The 25,177-nt window shown below is 32.7% G+C and overlaps 4 protein-coding genes across 4 annotated transcripts; 2 read left to right on the top strand and 2 right to left on the bottom strand.

Annotated features, from left to right (window-relative positions):
- Positions 1 to 2,253: 2,253 nt before the first annotated feature.
- Positions 2,254 to 9,199, top strand: HELRODRAFT_188891 (hypothetical protein; the record flags this gene model as incomplete). The annotated part of the gene is made up of 13 exons (XM_009024465.1): positions 2,254 to 2,304; positions 3,130 to 3,219; positions 3,711 to 3,815; positions 3,884 to 4,042; positions 4,506 to 4,653; positions 4,916 to 4,960; positions 5,470 to 5,721; positions 5,871 to 6,405; positions 6,730 to 6,843; positions 7,024 to 7,833; positions 8,122 to 8,379; positions 8,716 to 8,791; positions 9,089 to 9,199. The coding sequence occupies 13 exons, from the start codon at positions 2,254 to 2,256 to the stop codon at positions 9,197 to 9,199; spliced, it is 2,754 nt and encodes a 917-aa protein (XP_009022713.1).
- Positions 9,200 to 10,685: 1,486 nt separating this feature from the next.
- On the bottom strand, positions 10,686 to 13,233 carry HELRODRAFT_162182 (hypothetical protein; the record flags this gene model as incomplete). The annotated part of the gene is made up of 5 exons (XM_009024464.1): positions 10,686 to 10,948; positions 11,066 to 11,175; positions 11,381 to 11,846; positions 11,965 to 12,694; positions 13,102 to 13,233. 5 exons carry the CDS (start codon positions 13,231 to 13,233, stop codon positions 10,686 to 10,688), a joined length of 1,701 nt encoding a protein of 566 aa, XP_009022712.1.
- Positions 13,234 to 13,873: 640 nt separating this feature from the next.
- HELRODRAFT_188890 (hypothetical protein) lies at positions 13,874 to 19,124 on the bottom strand (the record flags this gene model as incomplete). The annotated part of the gene is made up of 7 exons (XM_009024463.1): positions 13,874 to 13,897; positions 14,390 to 14,607; positions 15,132 to 15,353; positions 15,503 to 15,718; positions 15,799 to 15,999; positions 17,102 to 17,209; positions 19,073 to 19,124. 7 exons carry the CDS (start codon positions 19,122 to 19,124, stop codon positions 13,874 to 13,876), a joined length of 1,041 nt encoding a protein of 346 aa, XP_009022711.1.
- Positions 19,125 to 19,757: 633 nt separating this feature from the next.
- On the top strand, positions 19,758 to 24,730 carry HELRODRAFT_162180 (hypothetical protein; the record flags this gene model as incomplete). Its single annotated transcript, XM_009024462.1, has 5 exons — positions 19,758 to 19,780; positions 20,247 to 20,368; positions 20,468 to 20,539; positions 20,611 to 20,694; positions 20,772 to 24,730. The coding sequence occupies 5 exons, from the start codon at positions 19,758 to 19,760 to the stop codon at positions 24,728 to 24,730; spliced, it is 4,260 nt and encodes a 1,419-aa protein (XP_009022710.1).
- Positions 24,731 to 25,177: the final 447 nt, after the last annotated feature.

Genomic DNA, 25,177 nt, shown 5'->3' with positions numbered 1-25,177 from the left:
CATTTAGATCTAAAAAAATCTCTTAATAAATATAGACATTCTTGTACTTGTCCATCTAAGAACTGACTTGGTACTGATTGAATATTGCTAATATTATAATCTTGTCCACTACCAAATAACCATTGTAACATCAGTTTTTGGTTTTCTCTTGTTGGCTCCAAAGCAAAAGATATGGATTTACAAAGTTTTGAAGGCATGCCTAAGCAGGTTAGTGTTGCTCCTTTTAGTCGACCTCTTGATTTAAAAGCTTGGGGAAAAAGAAGCTCTGAACATGGCAATGATGATGATTCTGTTGCAAGTTCTTGTGACTGTGAAGTGGCTGGCAACGCTTCAGGAATTCATCTATTTGATTTAATAACATATTTAAGTAAATATTCGTACACTTTTAAATATAGTACATGGGAGAATATCATATTTTAGGAAATTATTAAGTTATGGATGTTGATAAAAAAGTTCAATAAAACAGTTAAAAATACCTATAGGTCTACTGCATGGTTCTTCAGTGTCAAATCTTTGTTGCTATGAAGGCAGTGGCAAGGCCTCAAGAGAAGAATATTCATCATCTGCAGAATCAAGCGCATTAATTAAAATAATGATACATATAGTTTTAATGTAAAAAAATATACTTTGACTACCATGGGTATTTTGTCAGCATCAGTTTCCTGTGACAGCAATTGTGAAGATAAGGTTTCAATATTGTCACCTGAAAAGACATAGATACAACAATTAGCAAAAACAAAAAGTAATATTAAAAAACATAATTGAAATGCAAAAAGAGTATGTTGATCATCCTCGAGTACTTCAACACTTTCCGTTTCAATTCTTTGTTGAAATGGAGGCAATGGTGATGACACAGTCTCAAAAATGTTACCCCAAAAACCTTCTTTATCTTTAAAAATATGGGTAAAAATATAACATTGGCTAATTATCTTTGTGCCAAAAACTACAACTCAGCACTACACAAAAAGCATTAGATTTTGTACAATTATAAGCACACACGTGGCATATGGCAGTTTTACTCGAACTGATTTTCATTGTGTAACAGACAATACAATTACAAGCAGGCTAATTTGGTGACAAAGATATGTTGTGATTAAATAGCATGCTAATTACAAAATCAATCAGTTACGGCCTTTAATTATGAATTATGACAATTTTTAACAAAATTATTAAAATAATATAATTATCAGAAGTAATCATAAATTGCTCACCTGAATGTTTTATTGGGTTGCTTCTTTCATGCTCTTTTCATGCTTCTTGAATCAACAACAGTATAATTAACAAATGATTCTTTTTCATATTCAGATAATTTTTTCTTAAAATCTATAAAACTAACAAATTCTTCTCCTTCAACAAGCGACATAATAAACAAAGTAACAAGAAAATTTGCGTCAAAATTACTAAATTACTAAAACACTTAAAAACCTCAACATGGAACGAGAGGAGCAACAATGGAGAACGTAATGTATAACCAAAGATACTCTATTCTATATATTGCGTCACAAAATTACGTAGTAAAAGTTGGTTACGAAGCGTTAGTTTAAAAAACTTATGTTAAAAAAATAAATTTGTCCCTATATCTAAAGTAAATATAAATATGAAATAAATATATTTTGATTTTTTTTGCCGTTTTTCAAATTTTTAGCGGGATAAAAATTTATATAACCGATCGCCGTGTCTTTAATATTTTTACGTTCAGAAACGGCGGCCGGGTCTATAGTTACTGTGTAAAAAATAAGAAAAGAGAGAAACAGTTGAAATAGAATAGACTAAAATAGAGTAGGCTGATAACCTCATCAAGTTGATGTTAGTGAAATCTTGAAAAGTTCAATTTTTATCTGCGAACCTCGAACTGATTGTTCCGTTTCGTGTCTCCCATTCGGTGAACTTGAACGTTTTATCGGCTACTTTGGTTTTCCCAATTAACGAAATGAAAACGTTTAGTTTTATATCACAACCTTTTATTACAAAGTTTTTATTATATATTTTTTAATAATTTTTTTGGTGTATGTTATTTGAAAAAATTAAAATTATAAAAAAAAAAATCTGCATTAGCATCTACGTGAAGTATTAATTTGACTTGTTCTGATAGCAATCAACTTTTAAACATTGTATCCAAAACAAATAAAAACGGACTAAATTGCTGATTGTCTTTCTTAATCGATCAATTGACATTAAGCAACTTGTGCGAACTTGTACGGCAGCTGATCAATCATTGAAGAAACTCTTCTGTAGTTGATATACTTACTTGACATGCCTGATATAAAATTATCAAAAGTCATATCTGTTTCTAGTGAGGATAAGGTTAGTTCATGTTCATATTTTTAATTTATTAGTAATTACTAATTAGTAATTAGTTCCTCAGTTTTTTAGCCTAATCTCAATGTTCTGTTCTTTTCTCCATGTCGGTGTGTTCTGTTCCTGCTTGTTCACGTGTCAGCTTGTTTTTTAATTTAATTAATTTATTTTTTTAAATATTTATTATTTTTTTCAAATACTGAACAAATAGATTATTATGTAATCATAATGATAAATAATTTTAATTTAATTTTAATATGTATTCTTATTGTGCACGAATAAATTATATAGAAATTATGTATTTTAATTTTATTAAAATATATTAAAAATTAAAGATTAAACATTAAAATGATGAAATTATAAAATAAAATAAAACATTGGTTATTTTATTTAATTAAAAATTCAAAAGATAAGGCTAAAAAGATAAGATGATAAGTAGTAGTTTGGAGAGTTATTTGCTAAAAAATCTTGTTAAAATTTTGTTTCTCTTTTAAAGTTCAATTATACATAATAACTTTAAAAATTGTTAAATATAATAAAGTTTCTATGATGATAAGCTCATTTTTGTTAGATTGTTCCTTTAAGTGTGATGCTTCTCCTTTTTCTTCCATTATTACGGAAAAATTGTCATTGAAATATATAAAAATGAACAATATTACAATTGGAATTTGAATTTTGAAATTTGAAATTTAGAAAATAAATAGGAATTATGTAACTAAAAAAAAATTTCTTCTTTTATTTTATAATATAATATAACACTTGACATGTAATACATCACCAAGTGCATTGACTCTATGCATTATATTTCTTTTTTTAAATACTTTGTTCTAGAATTACCCCGCTGAAAATATTTTAAAGTGCGGTGAATTTAAAAAATGGAAATGTCTTGCTGGTGAAACAAAAGCGACAATAGTCATTCAGGTTGTTGGTAGATGTATTTGTATTGTTTATATTTGTTTAATGTATTTATTCTTTATTTATTTATTTATTTTACAAAATTTTAAGTGGCCACAAATAGTTTCTCCATCTTGTTTTATTTTTCTGCTTCTCTTTGTATTGGCAGTATCCAAAACATTGTCTCAACAAGAAGTGTCGATGTTGATGGAGATGACTTTTCGTACAAACTGTGTGAATAAGCTTTTATTACAAGCAATGAACTGTTATATTTTGAAAGTTTTTACTGGCATGTACTTGAGCGTTGAAAGTTCTTGCACATTTGTATGTTGCTTTTTTGTCAAACTGGTATAAAGTTTTACGAAACTAGCTTTTAATTTGTCTGGAGTGTTGAATAGACGTATGAAGAAGTGCTTAATTATGATTTCATCTGTTTTCTGTTAACTTAGTTTTCTTTTTATTAACTTTCAATTTGTTTTGATGTTCCACATCATTTTCATTTTTTTTCTGCAACTCAGCTGAGTCAGGCAAGTGTCATTGATCAGATACACATTGGAAATGAGGGGTCTGCCTTTGTGGAGGTGCTTGTTGGCAGGTCCTCACTAAATATCGATGCCTTCCAGGTTTCATGCCTTTCCATCATTACTTACATTATTTCCACTAAGGTTTATAATGAAATATTTGATTGAAGGTGATACTAATGGCATCATCATTCATGACTCCTCTTGAAAGTCGAAATGTTCAGAATGTCAACAAGGTAAGGTTGTTCAAGAAGGAACATTTGAGTCAGACGGCAGCCAACGAAAAGTGGGATCTTGTTAAGATTGTATGCTCGCAGCCCTTCAACAAAGTTTGTCATGTATCATTTGTTTATTTATTTATTTTTTTGTTTATTTCTTTTCTTTTTGAAAAATGTATTTGATGACACCCGGTAACTAAAAATAATGTTCTTGTTTGATCCATTATCATTAAAAACGTTTTTTCCAGACGATGCAATACGGATTATCCTTCATTGTCTTGTCATCATCATCATCACAACCTACCCCATCATCATCATCAGACAAGGTGATTATGACTTTGTAGCTAATGTTAAACATTCCCATGCAAATACATGTTAACATTTTTATTGCTCAAAATAAACGTTTTTAAAGTAAACAACCAATAAAAATTTAAATATATTTATTGTATTGGTGCTAAAGTTGTACAGGTTACATTTGCAGTAGATTGATTCACGAATTACCAACATGTTGAAGAGGGTCTGTTAATGTCATGAATTTTCTGCTCAATTCATTGTCATTTCTTTCATTTGACAGATTGATCTTGGTTCATTCAAGTTGAAGTCGCAATCAGAACTATCTTTGTCTCGTCTCGGTGTTGGGTCATTGTTTGAGAGCAGCAAGATGAACAAGCAATCAGCAACAGCAGCATCTTCTCCATCTTCAACATCATCTGCTATGAGTGGTTGGATTGCTCATCATATTCGTCTTTTTGTTCAATTAGTTTTTTTATATTTTTAAATATGAATAAAAAAATCTAAGAAAGAAAAAACAGGATATCTTGTGTATTGATTGATTTGCACTTTTTGTATTAGTTTTCATCAGTTTAAAATTAATTTATTTGATATATATTTTATTAAATTATAAATATTTCTAAAAAACATTACATACTAACCAAAAAATATTCATGCAGTAAAATTTTAAATTATTTTATCATTGATTTGAAGTTGCTGCCACACTTCGGAACGCTTCGACAACCCTGCAGACATCAGGTAACAGTCTGTTTGTTACTCACTCTCAGTTGATCATTTTGTTCAACAATTTCTTAACTTAATGTGTCTATATAATTTAACGTGTTGTTCATTTGTTTATTGTTTCACTATGCATTAGTGGTGATATCGTTTATAACAGGGCTTTCAAAACCTTGTTGCGGTAAAATCCCTGGCACGAAATATTTTATGCCCCACGTTTGTTCAAGACAAGTTGATGACCTTTATTTCTAATTTTGTGATTATTTTATCAATCAATCAACCATCTATTTTTCTTAAATTTTATGATTGAATATGGTGTTTTCCTATTATTATATGCCGTTTGCACCAATTATTTCCATTTTCACCCTAACCCGTGAAGCCTTACTGCTCCACCTCGAAAATGAAGTTGCCAACCGTGGGGCGTGTGGGAACCCTGGTTGATAATGACTTTGCTTATATTATGTGATGAATGTATGTGTTTGATTTCATGTGTAGAATGTTCACAATCGTAATTGCTTTCTTGTTATTAGGAAAAGTGGTGGGCAGTCCATCTGGAGGTAATAGTGGTGGTGGTGTTATTGGTAGTGATAATAGTAGTAGTAGTTGTGGTAAAAGTGGTAGCAGCAGCAGTAGAGGTAGCGGTTCTGCTGTTGAAAGAATTGATAAGGACAACAATCCAAAACTGAAACGAACCTTCAACCAACACATCGGAATGAACTACGATGATGATGATGATGACGACGATGGCGGTGATTATGATATTCCGAAGAAAAAGTTCAAAAGTATTTTAAGCCCAGTTATATTTCTGTTAATTTTTTATGTGGTATGGTTTGAAATGTACTAAGATTTATTTTTACTAATTTCTCATTGAATGGCTTGATTTCAAGTCAGTTGATAATAGTCTTAAACAATTTTTAATATTTGACGCGAGATGACCATGATTTGCCCTTTAAAGACAAGCAGGATGACAGGGAAGAAATCTCGTCGAAAGGCAGAAACAGCAATGTTAACAACAACAACAACAACTTTTACCATAACAACAACAACAATTTTAACCATAACAACAACAACAATAAAAACAACAACGACAAGAATGACAAAAAAAATAAAAGTGACAGTAGCAATAGAAGGATGGAAAACACTAACAATAATTTCAATAACAATAACAAACTCAACAGCAATTCTACTAACATCAACAAAAACTTCATTAACCTCACTAGTAATAACATCAATAATAATAAGACCAGTAATAAAACTAACACCTTTGATAAGTCTAAATGCAAAAAAAGCAGAACAAACTCGTGGAGGACTACAAAACCAAAAGTTTCATTCCACAGGCTGATGGATGATGTGAGGTTTGTCCTCAGTGGATTTCAGAACCCCCTGAGAAGTCAGCTGAGGGACAAGGCCCTCGATATGGGGGCCAAGTATGAAGCAGACTGGTCCAAAAACTGCACACACCTCATGTCAGTCTATTTTAATATTGGTGCATCTTTATGCCGATGACGTTGCATTCAAAACTCCTATTTTGTGTTTTTGTTGAAATGTAAATAATAAAAAATTGAATTACATTAAATTATAAGTGATGATAAAACTGTTGTAATATTTCCCTAACCTGACAGCGCAAATGAATGCAAACTGCACCCATTTATTTTAGTTCAGTTTGTTGGTTTTGTTTCTTGGAATAGTTTTTTTTACATTTCGTTGAACGGCGTGGTTGTAATTGATCGTACGTTATTAATATTGATATTATTAATTGATAAATATTGGACGCTTTTGAACGTGCGTAGTTGTGCATTTGAGAACACTCCAAAGTACAACCAAGTAAAAGGTTTCGGGAGGATTGTATCAAAGGAGTGGATCGTGGACTGCTTCAAAGAGGAAGTTCTTCTTCCGTGGAGGATGTTTGTTTCAGAATTTTCAATGTTCTATAACATTTTTCAAAAAATTCTCAGTTGTTCATTTATTTATTGCTATTTTTTAAGGTTTAATTTGAAGACCTATATAACTTACATTTGAAACATCTCTAATGGCACAAGCATCATATTTTATTTGAACGCCTCTTAAAACCCCAAAAATGTCAGGTATCGCCTTGGTAGAGCACCTTCACCAGCAAATTCCAAATCAGACGCCGATGATGAAGAAGATGGTGACGTCACCCCCACCTTCACCCCAGCCACTCCAAAGTCATCAAATAAATATTCATCCACTACATCAACTACACCAAAATCAGCAAATATTAATGCAGCTACCGTATCGACCACCCCGTCGTCAAAAAATAAACACCCGAACGCCGCGTCAACCAACCCACGAGCCTCTAATAAACGTGCAGTCACGACAACAGCAAATAGAAACTCTTCCATTACATCAGGTAGGGCAGATGATGTTGACAATGGAAGCGATAGAAACGATGCCGGCGTGAAGTTATATGGATCCTTCAATAAAAATAGCACCACCAACAACAATAACATCAACAACAACAACAGCACCAACAACAACACCAATGACAATAACGACAACAGTTTTAAAAATAACAGTGATGGCGTTGATGAGAATGATCTTAATAATAAAAATAGTGATACAAATAAAGTGGATATAAAAATAAAACCAAATAAGAATGAAGATCCCAAATTACAAGAGGATGATGGTAGCAGTGATGATGAAGACATGGATGATGAAATTGGTGATGATGAAATTATCACCGCTGTTGCCGTAAACGATGGTGATCATAGAAGTACCAGAAATGATGGTGGTGGTGCAGCTGATGATGATGACGTTGAAAGAAATAAAAAACAGGAATATTTTAAAGATGATGACGTAGAGGATGACGTAGAGGATGAGTGTTTCAATTGTCCTACAGACTCTGAGTGTGATACGGATGAAGAAGTCAGGAGGTTTGTGTTCATTTTGTGTTTGGTTGGTTTGTGTCTAGTTTTTGTTTATATTTGAAAGTCTATTATCATCGTTTGTATGTTTATTCATGTCTGACAGAGCAATTCAGCCAGAAATATTTATTTTAAACTGTTTAAATATTTAACTGTTAATAATATTGCTTGATTTTTGAAGCATTCAATGTCTGTATGTATAATTTTGATAGCCCTGATTAAAAATAATATAACAATAATATTAATAATTGTAATAATTATAACGCCAACAACAACCTGGCCACAAATTCGCCATAGGTTCGATGAATACCAGCGGAAGAAAAAAGATGTAGCCAAAAAAAGTTGTTGTGGAGTTGACACGCAAGAACCGTCAACATCCACATCAACTGCAGAACACCACCGACGTTCTCACTACTCCAGCAAACACATGCAGGAGATTATTAGCAGTCTTCCAGATCTTCCATCCTTCTTTCGTGGATTGAATTTCTTTCTCTATGGGGATTTCAGTTCTGTCGATAGGAAGTGTATCAACAGATACATTCAAGCATATGACGGGTATGTTTGTTTGTTTGTGTGTATGTTTGTTTGTTTGTGTGTATGTATGTTTATTTGTTTGTTTGTGTGTGTGTGTATGTATGTTTTTTTGTAGCATGAGGTGTTGAATGAGCGGTTTGGTTTACAGATGGTTGTAATAATGATTGAATAGATGATTGAATAGATGATTGAATGTTGAATGGCTGACCGAATAGATGGATGAGTAAAATGATTAGATACTATCTAAATGGATCTATGAACAAAGAATGCGAATGAATGGTTGGTTGGTTTGTTATGTGAATTAGGAGATGATTTACAGAGAATATTTTGAAAAAATTGTAAAATGACTTCAACCAGGATTGTATCAGAGTACATGACTGACGGCGTCACAAATGTCGTAACTTACGAAAAGTGGGATAACAACTTTGACGAGGTAATCGGAGGCGTGCTTGCTGCTGCGTCTTCTCCACTGGTTGAAATTTATTTTATCAATTTGTTGACGTCATTTTTATGGGTAACTGCCATTTTCTTTATCATTTTCAGTACAAATCAAACTTTTTTTTTTGTCTTTTCATTTTTTACTTTTTTTTTACTGTCTTTTTAGACGACCGGAAATTGAATTCCACAAATCCTCATCCCTCTTCTGATAGTAAATGCGCACGATGTAGTTATGAACTTTAATATTATTAATAACTTTTTGCGTGTAACTGACTTTTTCAACTTCCAACAGGCAAAAAAAGATAATGAGAAGTTGGTTTTTGTACATCCTGACTGGCTAGTTGAATGCATTGAGCTTCAAAAACTCGTGTCAAATGAATCTTATCTCATCAAAAAATTGTAAACTATCAATGCATTTTTATCTCATTGACATTAATTCTTAACTCCATACGTGGAAATGTAAGAAATGTGTTCATGGTGTGATTAATAGGACGGACGCAAGGACGGGGTTGAGTGATGGTATTGAAAGAGTGGAAAGCTTTGTTTACTTAGGGGATAAGCTGAATGCGGATGGAGGATGTTTGAGCGCAGTTACGGCTAGAGTTCGTGTGGGATGGATGAAATTTAGGGAACTGGGTGGGGTATTGTGTGGAAAGAAATGGTCAGTGAAGATGGGAGGGAGGGTATATAAAGCATGTGTGAGAGCAGCGATGATATATGGTGGTGAAACTTGGGTGTTGAGGAGAGAGGAGGAAAGTGTACTGCAGAGGGCTGAAAGAGCTATGGTGAGGATGATGTGTGGGGTTAAAGTGAAGGATAGGAGGAGTAGTACAGAGCTGATGTCAATGATGGGACTGAATGAGGACATTGTGACATTGATAAGGAGATCGAGATTGCGGTGGTATGGACATGTGTTGAGAAGGGATGAAAGGGTCGGGATTAGGCGAGCGTTGGAGTTCGAGGTTGAAGGAGTGGTAGGAAGGGGTCGTCCGCGATTGGGATGGAGAGAGCAGGTGGAGAAGGACAGGGTGAAAGCGGGGTTGCGTGATACTGAGGCGAGTGACAGATGTGGATGGAGTCGAGGGGTATTTCGGTTTCATCATAGGTAGCCAAACGGCAACCCCCGATCTCGGGAAAAATGCCGTCTAAACGTGTGTTGTTGTGTTGTTGTATACGTGGAAATGTATTTAAAAAATAAACTTTCAACTTATCCGAGGTTTTGTTCCATTGTTACTTGATCATTTATTTATAGATGACAAGTTATGTGCTATGCTTCTTAAAGGATTTTATTCACAGTGTGAAAACAAAATAGAACTCAATAGGTGGGAATGTGCTTTTAGAAAAACAAAAATTTGATTTTCAATCATCGACCAAATCAGGCTTTTCTTACATGCTGCGGATAAATATCAGCATTACGAAAATAAACTTCTCAACTTTCAAACTCGGCGCTCAGTTTAACGATGGAATATCGTTTCAACCTTGCAGGTTGAAGAAATTAAAAAAAAGAATGCATAGATTAATTAATATAGAAATACTCTAATTGAAAGTTCAAGTTGACTTTCTAGACTATCAAATCACAAACAAACAACTCATGACAAAATGATGAAAAATAATTACTGAAAATGACAAACTAAATATGTGTATGTATGTATGCATGTTATGTATGTACGTAAGCATGTGTGTATGTACGTATGTATGTGTGCGCAATATCAAAAAATAAAAATAAATGCGTAACAATCGCGTTAATGAACGCGTATCAACAGGTTTCATAACTAACAAACAACTGACTAACGACCGCTAGTGTTAACTGAAAAAATGAGAGCACAAAAATATCGGTGGAGTTCTTAATCATGCATTGCAGCAACGCACGACACCCTTGAATGCTTCATTCACTGCTGTTTGCACTGTCTTTGGTTCCCCGAATACAAATCAACATCAACGCGGTGATCAACATCAGCAACAACAACACGATCATCAACGCTACGACCTCTCTTTGTGTGCACACTCGATCTCTTCTGTCCATGAACCAAATAAAATGCTCCGTCCATCTTGTTTTGTTGTGGTTGTTGTTGTGGATGTTGTTGCTTGGTGGTTGGTCGCACCTGGATGTCCTCCAGTCTGCAGTAGTTCTCACAGGGCATCAACAGCTTTCCTGCTAAGAAAATATTTAATTTCACACACACACACGCACACATAACTAGTCACATGTCAGCAGCACACAAAATAACAGAAATTCATAAAAATGTAAATAAAATAGCGAAAATGAAACCGCGTCTTATGATGTTCACGTTGTTGTCACATGGAGTAATAGATTTGCTGTTGTCTGTTTTGTTGTTGACGAAAGTCGGATCAATAGCTGCAAATATGTTGTGTGACAATCTGGTAAAAAATGAGCAAAACAATCTTTTTATAAATATTTAAGTTCTGTGATTTTAAAACAATTCTTACTAAGAATCATGATACAGATTTCCAATTATTGTTATCACTAGTTTTTAACTATTAAAAGTATTAAAAAGGAATTAAATGTATCTATTTTAATCAATGTGATGTCAGCAATGATTTAAAATGAAAGATTTTTAAATACATGGAATGATCTGGAAAGGTTGTTCCATCGGCATGCATTTGTTGGCTTTTACCATGGGTCTCAGGTGATAATTCTTCAATTGGTAGACTCAAATCATTTGAAGTGCAGTTTTTCAAATCCATATTGTTCTTATTTCTTTCCTCAAATGCAATATTTGATGATCTGTCAATAATGCTGTTGCTTTTATTTTCAATCATATTGGAACTGCTTCTTCCCAGGTTCTCGTTACCTTCTGGAAAATTGTGATTTGTAAAAATGATGTCAGCATTGGCATTCATGTTAAGGTTGTCATTAATCTTAATGTTGTGTGGACCGTCGTCGGCTTTGTTGATGTAGGTGATGTAGTCGTCTTTAGCATTGTTGGATATGTTGTTTCTATTAGTGATGTCACTATTTCTGAAGCCATTTTCGCCAGGGATGTTTGATCTTTTGCCCTCATTAATGCCAAGAACATGTTGATCAGCCTCTGACAATAAATTAAGCCTTGCAATCAAATGAAAATTAAGTCAATTATTAGTTAGAGAATAACAAATAAAGTTTGTTATTTTTAATTTTAAATGTTCCTGCAAATGACTAAATGTTACCATGATTATTGACAGGAAATAAAAAGTTGTTGCTGGTTTGCACTAATGAACTGCTTGGTGGTTTCAAGTTTGAATGTTGTTGAGATCCTTCAAGTAAGATTTGATGTTGTTTCCAATGTTGCTGCCCTGGTGTTTGCTGATGGTAATGACGTTGTTGTTGCTGGTTTTGTTGGTGTTGTTGTTGGTGGTGATGCTGTTGAGATGGAAAAATTTCATGGAAAGTCTGCTGACAAATGAGTTGTTGTTGACTGGTCTGCTGTAGCAAAGTAGTGGGTTTCTGGTTTTGCATGATTTGTCTAGGGAGACGAGTTGCACATTCAGAATTTGGCACATGGTATGAATATTTTTGGATATGTACATTTGGTAACTGTTCCTCAGCTTGGTGCTCAATATTCAGTGAAGTTAATTCATTTTTCAAATATTTTTTTAATATGTAATCTTCTGCGCTGCTGCATTTAGTGTTGCTATTCATTAGCTGATTTATCTTTTTCTTAACAATTTTCCTATCAAGCTTCAAACATTCAACCTCCTGCATCAACTCAGCCAACAAGTCATCCTCATTGTTGCTGTTGTTGCTTCTGTCGTTAATGTTGTTGCTGCTATTGTTATTGTTGCAGTTGCTGCCGCTGGATGAGAGGAACATGGTTGCAAGCTTTTTCTTATTTCTATATTCTTTTCTTTTCAGCATGGCCCGAATGCTTTCCAATTGTTGAATTGATTCTGCTAATTTCTGTAAAAATTAATCATTGAACTAAAATATTTAGTCAATGTTTTGTTACAAAACCTTAAAATTCATATTTTTCAAAATATAACAATTTGATTAAATTAACAACTATATTAGCTTTTTGAAACAATCTGTTTCTATTATTCAAAAGGTTATTAAAAATAAAACAAACTTATACAAAATGGTTTTGAGCAAAAAAGTGCAGCCATAAAAAACGTTTTTTATTGAAATTCAATAAATTTGTATAGATTATTCATTTATTATCACTGATTTAAAAATAAATTGTGATTAAAATACGCTGGAAAGTCATAGAATAGGACAATTAGAGATGAACAACAAAAACAAATGCATCACAGTCACAGAGTACAAACTTCAAATGAATTTCAATCTAACTCACCAACCCAAAACCACACCTTATCACTGTTTTCAATCCTCCATCTTTCCTGCTCACTCCTGATCATTTCCTCGCATTGGATCTGTTGGGCTATCAGAGAATCCTCCATCACCGTCTCCCTGGTGTGACCGCTGCTGCAGCTGCTGTTCATCGTCATCATTGCCTTTGGATTGGTTGCTTCAGGTTCTGACACTTTCTAAACAAAAAAAAGCCCTATATTCACATCATTTTTAATTTAAACGATCAAGACATCAGTCAATCAATCAAAACAAACATCATTCATTCGTCTGCTTTTCTGATTTTTATTACTTTTCCATCAACTCAATCAACACCTCCCACTTTTTTCTACACTTTATTCTTTTATCGTGTTACCTGAGGTAAAAGTGCATCTAAGTTTTAAACGACGTAGAAGAAATCACGTTGCGGCTTGGACTTACCAGCATGTACTTAGAATAGAAAAATGTATTTAAGATGAAAAATTGTGTAGAAAAAGGAATTATTGGTATCGTTATATAATTTTAACCGTGTACCATGTACAATACAACGTATATTCTAAGTACATTTTCGGAACACGCTAGCTAGATAGAAAGCTTTATCGCATTACTCCCATTAAAAATGGAGTGGCATTGACATCACATATCAAGTTGCAGATATATATATATATATATATATATATATATATATATATATATATATATATATATATATATATATATATATATATATATATATTAAAAACAAGTCATTCAGATGAGTTACATTTATTGAAATATACTACAGTTTCAACAAGTTTATTGGTTCAGACGTTGAAACGACTGTGTTAATTGGTGTGTATAGTTATTTGTATGAGTGGACAGAGACCAGAGAGACAACTCCATTTGTGTTTTGCTATTGGTAAGTGTTATATACAATTACCATCGTTGTGAAATAAAAGTATTTGAATAAAAATGTTCAATTTGTTCAGATAGTCATAACAAATGTAGCCAGTCGGCAGAGATGATCTAAGAGATTAATAAAATAAAACCTTACTTACATGCATGGTAAAATATTTAACATTATGATTACAAAAAAACTTGTCGTAACATCTCATCGTTATTAAAATATTAATAAAACATAACATAACTGCAATAGAAAGCAAATTGAAATCCCGTACAACCATAAAATAGAAAGTATTTCGAAAATTTAACAAATTAACAGAAAAACAACGCTAACAAATTAAATTCAAAGTTATTGAGAGAAACATAAAAATATGAATCTGGTTTATACATTTCTCAGAAAGATTAATGTCAACATCGCCCCGACTTTACTTTTCCGATATAAGTTTTGGTTTGACAAGCATCTTCGACCATCCTACAGTATTTCTGGTACGTTTTGCCGTTGGTAGCGCAGAAAGGACCGTCGTCTTGAAAAGATACCCGAGGAGTGTGGCAGTCGTAACATTCGAAACATCTGGGCATGTGGGTGTCGGGACTTACCAAGCAACTAAGTCCATCATTACACTTCACATTGTCGCATGAGGCTGATGCTGTTGAATAAAGTGCAAGTTAGTCAGAACTAATTTTCATCCGCGTTAGAATATTTGTATAAAAAATTACATAAACAAATCAATCAATAAAACTCTTTTATTGAATCACAATATTATAAAGAATTAGCGTTGCCAAGAATATGCGGAGAGGGCTTTGGAGCTTTTTTTAAAAGTTAAAGACCTTAGTGGTTTATTTGCTCTATTCGCATTTTATAGCAATTTTAGTTTTAAACACTATTATATAATGGACATTTTTTATAAATTTTTGAGATGTTATGCTATATGTTTTGTTTAATGCTTACAAAGATATTTTAGTCGCTTGACTAAATATCATCAACAAACAATTTACCTACACTGGCGCACGTCAACATTATTTGAACGTCCCGTCATGAAACTAAACTGGTAAAACATTTCATTAAATTTTTTTCGGCATGCAACTTTGTTACTTGATGTACTTGAGTAAATTTTTAATATTTGAAACAAATAATGTACTTAATTTTCATTCCAGGTAACAAAACAACTACCTCTGCATGGTTCATTATAAGCGAGCTTCACTCTGCCGTTGTGGCGCAAGCAGCTATCTTTATTCAGTGTGCAGACCCTATCGTAGGTGCGGTTGTCCGTGCCGCAGACTGGTCCGTCAATTCCCCAGTCGATGTTGCACGTGCTGCACAGGATGCATATGGGCTGAGTTTCAAAATAAACGCAGTGACGCCCGCTTGGACAGATGACTTGTGAGCAATCACCTGGCAGGTTATGATATGTTGAAAATGATCTCATTCAAATGCTAAATTATCACATAAATTTAAGTTATATTGCAGTCACCTTCAAAATTTACTTTATTTTTTACCAATATTTAAATTAATTTCATTCACTTCTTTAAAAAATTACATACTTTTACAGGATCCATTGTAATTAAAATAATTAAAATTATCCTCTGGATTCTTGCAAAGATAACTAATCCTGTGACACTCGCTGTCAAACGTCTTGAAACCCGAACTACAAATTTGATTTCTTGGAGCGTCGGCGCAGTCACTGCATTTGCAAACAGCTTTATCATTTTCTTCTTTGCACACCTCATTCAAACCGCATTGTATGTTTCTGCACGAAACTGAAAGAGGCGCGAGGAATTATTTTGAATGAATTTGGTTTCTCTGACAGGTTAAGAGTTAAATCGATAAAATTGTTTACCGACGCAATGTTGACAGTCATGTCGTGATCCAACTTGTTTGTACAAAGCATATTCAGTGTTTGAGAGAACTTTCGGAGACCAGCCTCTTCTGGTGAGGCTAGAACTTCTGCAACATGCTCTCTTCGTGACTGCGCTTTCAACAGGACTGAAGCACTCGCTTGTTTGTGCGTCAATATAGTTCCAACAGGTACCAAGTATCTCTGTTAAATCATTTTATTATTTTCGAAAAATTCATGTTTTAACTATTGGATGAAGGCAAGTAGATGAAAACTAAAACTAAATATTTTAAAACATTTTTTCATTTTCAAAACATCCCGCGCAAGAGTCATATGCATTAATTTAATTTTGCCTATCTTTTTAATTAAAGTAAAAAATGCTTTAGTTTGGTTAAAAATGCAATGAATTTTTTAGTTAATATTTTTCCTCTACCGTCAGCTAGCTCAATTTCACCAGTGTTTATTAAAAATTGAAGCATAGGTAATACATCATTTTATTCTGAAATTTTACAATACAAGTGCATTACTTTTCAAATTGTTTCCACGCTGAAATCTTACAACTTTTACATCTTTTGTATCGTTAGCTGTGATTCAATAACATTCTTTATAGTTTACCTAGTCTTGTGATGGCTTAAAAAATTTTCATTCATTGAAGCAGATGACAATGAATTTAATAAATAAAATAAATTTCACTTAGTATTATACTTTGATTAAATAAATATTTAAATACAAAAGTATCATAAAACAGTTTGTTACCTCCACAAATAACTTGTTCAATTAATAAAATAAAAGTTACAAACAAAACGTGTCTCGCCATCGTAAAGTTGAGATTAAAAATTTCTTGAATGAACAAAAACAGACTGTGCAAATGCAAGAGGTGAATGAATGAATATAAATGAAGGAATGGATCGTAAGTGTACAACTAGATATTACATAGTTATAATAATAATGATAATATCATGCGTTCTAACCATTCCGTAATATAGACCAAAACATTTATTGTTAATAGAAAAATATCTGATTCCTGTGTGGTAGATACATTCAAACAGAGACAACCATGCATACATACAACATGTGATATATGTATATTTGATACCCGTCATAAATATATATCACGCATACATTGAAAAGTTTTATGATTACTATTTTTAAAACGTTTCGTTCAAAAATTACCCACTGCCCAGAAACCGCTACAACTGTTGTTGATGCTACTACTGCTGCTGTTGCTACTGCAGCTGCTACTACTGCTGCTGCCACGCGTTGCATGTGATAAGCTGAGATCTCTTTAACCAAGGGGTGGGCAAACCTTTTGCTGTGAGGGCCACATTGAAAACTATTTTGCCTTGGAGGGCCGCATATGTTAATTTTTCGACCGTTGACCGGTGGGGAAATTCGCTAAGATGTTTATTTGTGGCTAACAAATTTTATTGGTCATAATAATTGTTTGACGGCTTTTTTATTTGGTCGTTTCATTTTCTTTTTTTTCAAAATGTGTACAAGGACTCGCGGGCCACATAAAATGGCTTGGCGAGCCGTAGTTTGCCCATCCCTGCTTTAACCCATTACACAATCTGATCATTACATGATAATTCAAAATATAATTTCATATTTTATTTCATAATTTACGTGGCAAAAAATTTTATTATTTCATTATATTATTTCATAATACTATTTCGTTATAATACTTTGCATATTTCATTATTTCATTTTATTAATTTGCATATTCTTTGGGCAAAAATCTCGTTTTGTTGGTCATCCTGACAAAAAATCATTTAATATGTTTTCAAAAATTCTAATCATTGCACAGAGTTGCGACAAAAAATTGACCATCCAAATTAAGAATTCAAATTAGAAAAAACATCAACATCAACAACAACGACGGCGATGATGGCGACGATGATGGCGACGATGATGAGCTGGCTTGGACTTGGCCGCAGGACACCAAGAAATTCTCGGCGGGCCGGTGGCTGCCAAATGTCAAAAAAGTTATTACGTTTTTCGTTTTAGCAGAAATTACCTTCAATTACATGACAAATTTAAATAATAGTTTTTATTGAACTGAAAAAGCAAAATCATTATAGAAGAAATCTTAATATATTTACATAATTCGTTCGCTCGTTCGTTCTTTAATAAGCATCCGAGGTCAGTGGTTATAACCTAAAACAGCAAAATTTCGATTTATTTCTTCAGGCAGCTACAAATTTTTCAAAATTTGCAAACAGTGAACCAGATAAAAAAAATCTCGACATTGAGTTGCATACTTTTTGGAAGGAAAAAAAGAATTGCAAACCAATCGCATGACAATGTAAAAGATGAATTTCCTGCCATTGTTCACATGTAGTTAAGGATCAAGTGATTAATAATTTAAAACGGAGGTTTTCTGAGTATGGTAATCTTTACGCTGATTTATCTTTTTTAGATTCAAGAAATTTTGTAAAGAACGCCTAGTGACGCACTGCACTTGAATGGGCTGTTTTAAAAAATTAATGGCAGTGTAACAAAAGACCAGCATTAAATCGATATTGGATTTTGCAATGTAACGGGAAAATTTTCAAACAACTCTCGAAGATGGCTATAATTTGCTTTTTGAAATGGAAGGGAAGATATTTAATAAACTGAATCAGTAAAATTACTTGAAAATATGTACACCATCACATTAGTTGAAAACAACAACAAGCACAAATATGAATTAACATCAGTTATAAAATGTTATTTTGTTATTATTTTATTTTTGTTGTTATTTTGTTTTCCAAAAGTTTTGGTTGCATTGCTTCGCACATTCAAATTTGTATATGGTTTACAAATTTGTTTTGACATTATCCTCACTATAACTTGATTGTGTGAGGTCGTTTTCAAAATTGAAAAAATTTTGAACAAATTTAGAAATTTGCCTGTAATAATTTATGCCGATGTCTTCCGAGAATCAACAACAATGAAACCTTTGATGTTTCAGCATCGACTAGTGAAACGTTGAAAAGCCGTAACACTAGTTCATAAGAAATAGAAATTTTATACTTTGGTGTTTTTTGTGTTTAAGTTCATTTATTATATAATTTGTAGTAGTAGTAAAAATTATTCTTTTTTTAATTATTTTTATTTGATGTCATTGTTTTGACTGTGCATTCAACTAGACACTTTTTATATTTTTATTGTTTTGATTACTACCACTGCTACTTATACTACTACTGCTACTATTGTAATTAATAACATAGCTGTATAATGCACGCGTCACACACATTGCATGCGATAAGCTGGGATCTCTTTAAGGCGGGCTAACTTTTTGCTGTAAGGGCCGCATTGAAAACTATTTTGCCTTTGAAGGACCGCATTTGTGAATTTGTCTGCCGTTGACCGGTGGGGTGGAATTTGCTAAGATGTTCATTTGTGGCTGACGACCTTGTTTTGGTCGTTTCATTTTTTATCAAAATGCGTACAAAGACTCGCGGGCTTGTCCCATCCCACTCTTCTCATTACACTTCACTGGAAGCCAAAAAGCATTGACATCGCGCATTACTATATTCTAAAAATATGCATAAACATTTTATTGCAAATTAATATTTAATTTTCGGATGATTGATAGGTCATATATTTTTCATGGCCTCCGTTAAGCTCACAACTATAGCTCAATTTTTGGGACAAAATTCTGTGGCATGTTTATTTCAGACAAATAGAAAAACTGGTAATTATGAAAACTAATACATTTTAAAGTAACAAATTTCAAAAATAGGTAACATATAAACAAGTAGAGCATTTAATTATTTAGTATAATTGAAGTAGTGACGGAGATATGCATTATAAGTAGATGGGAAACACGAAGACATTCATACCAAAATTTTTGAAAATTTTATTAACTTCCGTGCACATTTAACATATTTAACTAAAAGTAAACACTAAAAATGTTATTTAATTTTTGTTATTATATTTTGTGATCAAAGTTTTTATTTTAAAGATCCATTTTAAAGATGCCTGAAAATATTGAAAACAAGTAAAAAATATTTTATTTGTTGAATGTTATGCATGCTGTGTTAACTGGATTAAATATTGTAGAAAAGTAAAAATTAAACAATTTTTGTTTTTTTTTATTTAATTTAATAAGTATATTGAATAATTAACTATTAATTATTATTAAATTAAATTAGTAGAAAAAAACAAAAAATTTAAAATTTTCACTAATTAAATTATTATCAAATATTATAAATATCTAATGACAATGACCTACTAATCCTTCTAACTAATGTTAATTAATCTCATCTAATAAATTATTTATTATAATTTTTAATTAATCTAATAATAAAATAATTTTTTTATCTCTATTCTCTGTTTGTTTTTGTGTTGATGAATCAATTATTTATATAAATGTTAAAAAGTAAATTGATAGTTTTATTTTATTATTTTTTAGTAGTAATAATAATAATAATGTAATATTTTTATAATGTACATTAAAAATTTAGATCAGAAAAGAAACAAAGTCACAACAGTGTAGAAAAAAGAAGAAAAGATAAATTGAAAATGGCAATTGATGACTTCAGAAAATATTTGCCAACTTCTATATTGAGAAATCAAAAATGGGCAAGTTTTTAAAAATCTATTTATTATCATTCATTAAAGATCATTAAAGATATTTTATCATAAACTGAAAACTAACAGACCCATCATGAAATTTTGTTGAAAGCCATAGAATACATGAAACATTTGGAACATGAAAACAGTAAGTTGTTAAAGGAAGGAGCTGACATTGCTAAAGGTAATGTTACAATGCTCATACATTTTATAAAAGTATATGTGATGTAAATTTATCTTGTGCAATTTTTACAGGTGAACTAATCGTTGACTTGAAAGCTCAACTTGAAAGTTGTTTTAAAGAGATTGGAAAGCTGAAAAACATAATAGAAAAACAATGTATGTTGTTACTGATCAAAATTAATTTGTAGAATATATTTTATAATTATCAACTCAATTAAAAAATTATTGTGAAGGTATAAATGTTCCAAACCTCGCAAACATTGCCCAGCACTGGTCTTCCAAGCGATCAACTGAAAGCAAATCCTGTCAGGTACAATGTGACTTCATAGGAAGTACCTCCATGCTCAGCAACAACAACAACATAGGTAGCAGCAGCAAAAACAAAAGCAGCAATGACAACTGCAACAAAAATAGCAGCTGCAACAACAAAAATGATATCACTGCCAGCATTAGCAGTGTAAAATCTTCCAAATGTTTTACAATTTCTCGATATTTCAAGCAACCTTCTCTGAGTACGAGCACACTCTTGACTACAAGTCTCACAACGAAGGTGTCTGTTACTACAATAGAAAGTAGTTCATCATTGGCCAGCATTGTGACATTCAGGAACGATGATAAAAAGGTTAATAACTTAAATAGTTCCAGTACAGTTACTGATCTGGTCTCATCGAAGAAGAACAATGTTAACACATCAATGACTCCAACATTCATTCAATGTGGTCAGTCCGTCAACTCGTTTGCCCTTCTTTGTCCATCTGGTCAGATATTACCAGTATCAAATGCCAGTCTGGGCTTTAATATCATCCCATTTCTAACAGTTCAACCATTTGCAAACATCAATACAATTCAACCACATTCAAATGCAAGCATATGTGATGTCGGCAAGGATGATTGTCCCATTAATATGTTTTCATCTCAGGGTTGCACAAGTTGTAACGATGTTTTAAAAGATGTTAATTGCAAAAGTAGAAGTGACCAGCAAAAAGGTGGTTATAGAAACAAACAGCAGGTTCCAAACAGAAGAAGATTCAAAGTTTTCCATTGCTGTCATTTGAGCAGAACAAATTATTTACAAAATAAATATAAATTTAAATACAGTAAATTTACAAAAATTAAGAAGTCTGTGAAAGAAGGCAGTGAATCATCAGGAAATAATGCTGCTCCTGAAACTATAGATGTTACCAGAAATGATGAAAGTGATGTGCAGAGTCAAAATAGATCAAGTGTGAAAGGTGTAGTAGATGATCATAACAATGTAAATGCTGTTGACGACTTGGGCACTCAAAATGATGTAAACGATCAAAATGATGTAAGTACTCAGAATGATGTGAATGATCAAAATGATGTAAGTACTCAGAATGATGGTGTAATGAGTGTTCCACCCACTGATTCATCAATTTCTAACCAGAATGACGCTGACAACAACAACATGACGACTGCATTTTCAACATCTGATCTTGAATCAACCGCACAAGTCAATAGTAAAATGAAAAAACCGATATGGACTGTAGCAAAGAACATTGAAGATCCAACGTGCAAGATGAATGAAATGAAGAGTACAGCAAATAAAGAAATTGTGACAAATGATAAGGAAGTGATTAACAACACAACCGACACAAACATTCCTGATGCATCTTCTCATGAATCTTCATTTATTAACGTTATGGAAGGTTCCGTCGGTTTCTCCATGGAAAACAATGAACACGAATTTATTAACCAGAGCTTGGATAATGCCCTATCAAATGCAGTTTCTCAATCTAAGAGCAGCTATCACAACATTGGAAATCTGCTGACCAGCTCTAGTACGAATCTTCAAATGAGTTGTGATAAAACGTCTACTAATAAGAATATTCTACAAAATTATACGGAAGATATCGCTGCTTTTTCTACGAACGCTGAAAATTATTTAAATGAATCCGTGTTGAACTTTGAATTTGATGATGATATATTTACTTCCATCAAAGAAACAAAATCTGTCAGCTCATCGAAGCAGCTATTGAACTCAACCAAAGATTGGGTTGCTAGACATTCAGACATGCAGTACAACAAATACAACAATGACAACTTCGGTGCAGATGATTCGTTCTCAAATAATTTCAGTTTCTATTTACATGATAAAGATTTTCAGCAGACAGGGAGTACTGCAAATAATTTTGCATACAAGTCAACAAGTTTTCAAAATTTTTGTAGGGTTTCTAATGACAGTGTTAATAGCTCAAGTAATGTTTTGAAAACTGGAAATTCAAATCAGAAACTTTCGTTTTGTACAAATATGTCGGAGCCATTTGCTGATCTCCAAAAAAATTCGTCAAGCGACATCACCAAAGCGACAGATTTCGAAAATCAAAAAATTTCAAATGAATTAGATTCTGTTTTTGCAAAAGTGTCATATAATTCAAACCAAAATCACTGCAGGTTCAATATTCTACCTTCTAGCAATAATTCTCACATTTTTTCACACAAAATTGAAAATAGTTGCATCAGAAAATTTAATAATGACATGAATGTTCAGTTCAGCTTTTCTCATGGTGACTCAATCAAACATTCTGCCAACAGCGTAAGTAATGCTCAGTCAAAACAATTTCAGAAGCCGAAAATAGTTAATTTTCATGTTGACGTTCCATCAGCAAATAAGTCTCATCTTGAAAATAACAATATTTTTAATAATGATAACATAAATAACAATTTTAACAATGATAACAGAAATAATAATTTTAATAATGATAATAGTAATACTGTTTTTACAAAATCTTTCGATACACCATTATTTTCAGCGTCTGGTAAGAAAAATGATTCTTCCAACTACAACCACTTTGCCTATCAAAACAAAAATTTGGTTGCTCCTCCTTCATACGATAGTTCTAGTAGTGTCGTTCCATTTAACGATCAAACTGACTACCAGACTAACAAGAACAAACCTTTTTCGTTTTATCCTTTGTCATACAATGAAATGAACAAGCATCAAAACGACAATTTTCATGTTAACAAGAATGATCAGTATCTCGTCAATAAGCAATCATCATTTGAATCTAATCCAGGATACTTGAAGGCTAACAATTTTTTTGATTTTCCGGAAAGTTCTGATTCTGGAAATTTTTCCTCAGCAATTTCTTCTACAAACAATCTTTATCCAATGACAACGTCAATTAAATATCCTGTTACTTCAAAATATTATGACTCTTCATCGAATACGTTGAGTTCGCAGTATTTTTCAGTAAGTACAACAAAAAATCAATATCCCAATTTTGACTCAAACAGTCAGTACAAATTAAAGGACGGATCACATTTTAACTTAACAAATAATTTACCTACAACCTTCACTCCTTATCTCAACTTGTCTACGAATTCAGATTCATACCCCTTAACCGCTCGATCGTCTCCTTCAATACCGTCAAAATTAACCAGTTCAGTCTTAAAGAATGTTCAGTACAAATCTCCAGATTCTGTTAATTTAAATTTTGCCAAACCTTTCTCAAAGCGCCCTATATCAATTCAAAACAAGCTTTCTTCAAAAAAATATCCAAAATTTTCACACGAATCATCAAAATATCAAAAATTAGATTACCAATCAGGATACGATACGTCAAACTTCCCTCCTAATTTCTACGTAGCATCTCACGACCGGCCAACTTATTTGACCAATGATGAGGACTTTCTGCCATCGTACAATACTTACCAGCCAAATCCTGAACCAAATTTAAATTCTTTTCTAATCCCTCCTTTGCCTGGTTCACATCATCAATCTAACGACATCAAATTAAATTTTTATCCCAATCATTCGACATCCATCGCGGATTTGACGCAGCAACCTTCTTTGAGCTCATCTCATATTCCGTTATCTGCAAAACGATTGCCATCCGCTCTTCCATCCATTCATCATTTTGGCATTAGCAATCTTTTCACGGACTTGCCACCTCCACTTGGATTAGGAGCAGAATCGAATGCATCACTTCCTGTCAAGTCGATGCAGACGGAACCGTTTTTTCAATCGACGCATCACTATCCCTACGACTTCAATAGTGTTAGTGATAATGTAGCTTCCACTTATTCGCATCTACCCTCTGCCGTCACGTACTATCAAAACCATTCCTTTTTCACAAATGGCAATCATTCTGGTCTGGGTAGTCAACATCCAACCGCAAAAAATTCAATGAGCATCAACAATTTGTTGGGCAATCAAAAAAATATTTAACACATTAATTTGTTTTTTGGTTTTTTTTTGTATTTAAATATTTTATATCAGATATTAATTTATCGGGATATTAATTAGATTATTTATTTATTGAAAAAATAAAATGTATAAGCTTCGTTCATTCGTCTATTTATTTTAGACAAAAGCAGAAACGAATACGATTGAACCAAGAAGAGGACATTAATATTCATAACGGAGACAAGTGTGCACGCATCAAAGTCAATATCGTTAGGAGCATTCCATTACGTATTCAAGAGGCAAAGCATCTTTATGTGCCATAGAGTTTGTCTCATGCACTTGTCTGACACATCTGTGACTCGAGTATTATTCAAGTTCCTAAATTATGACCCAACCCTTTTCCGCGTTTCTAAATAATCCCCTGAGAGCGCTCTTGTGTTTGTGCATGCTCTTTTTTGGCTTTATAGCAAATATTTCGTCACAATTCAT

Source organism: Helobdella robusta (genome assembly GCF_000326865.2).
Source record: "Helobdella robusta unplaced genomic scaffold HELROscaffold_4, whole genome shotgun sequence".
NCBI classification, from domain to species: domain Eukaryota; kingdom Metazoa; phylum Annelida; class Clitellata; order Rhynchobdellida; family Glossiphoniidae; genus Helobdella; species Helobdella robusta.
Note: the sequence above shows the minus strand (reverse complement) of the source record. Positions and strands in the feature narration are given on the sequence as shown.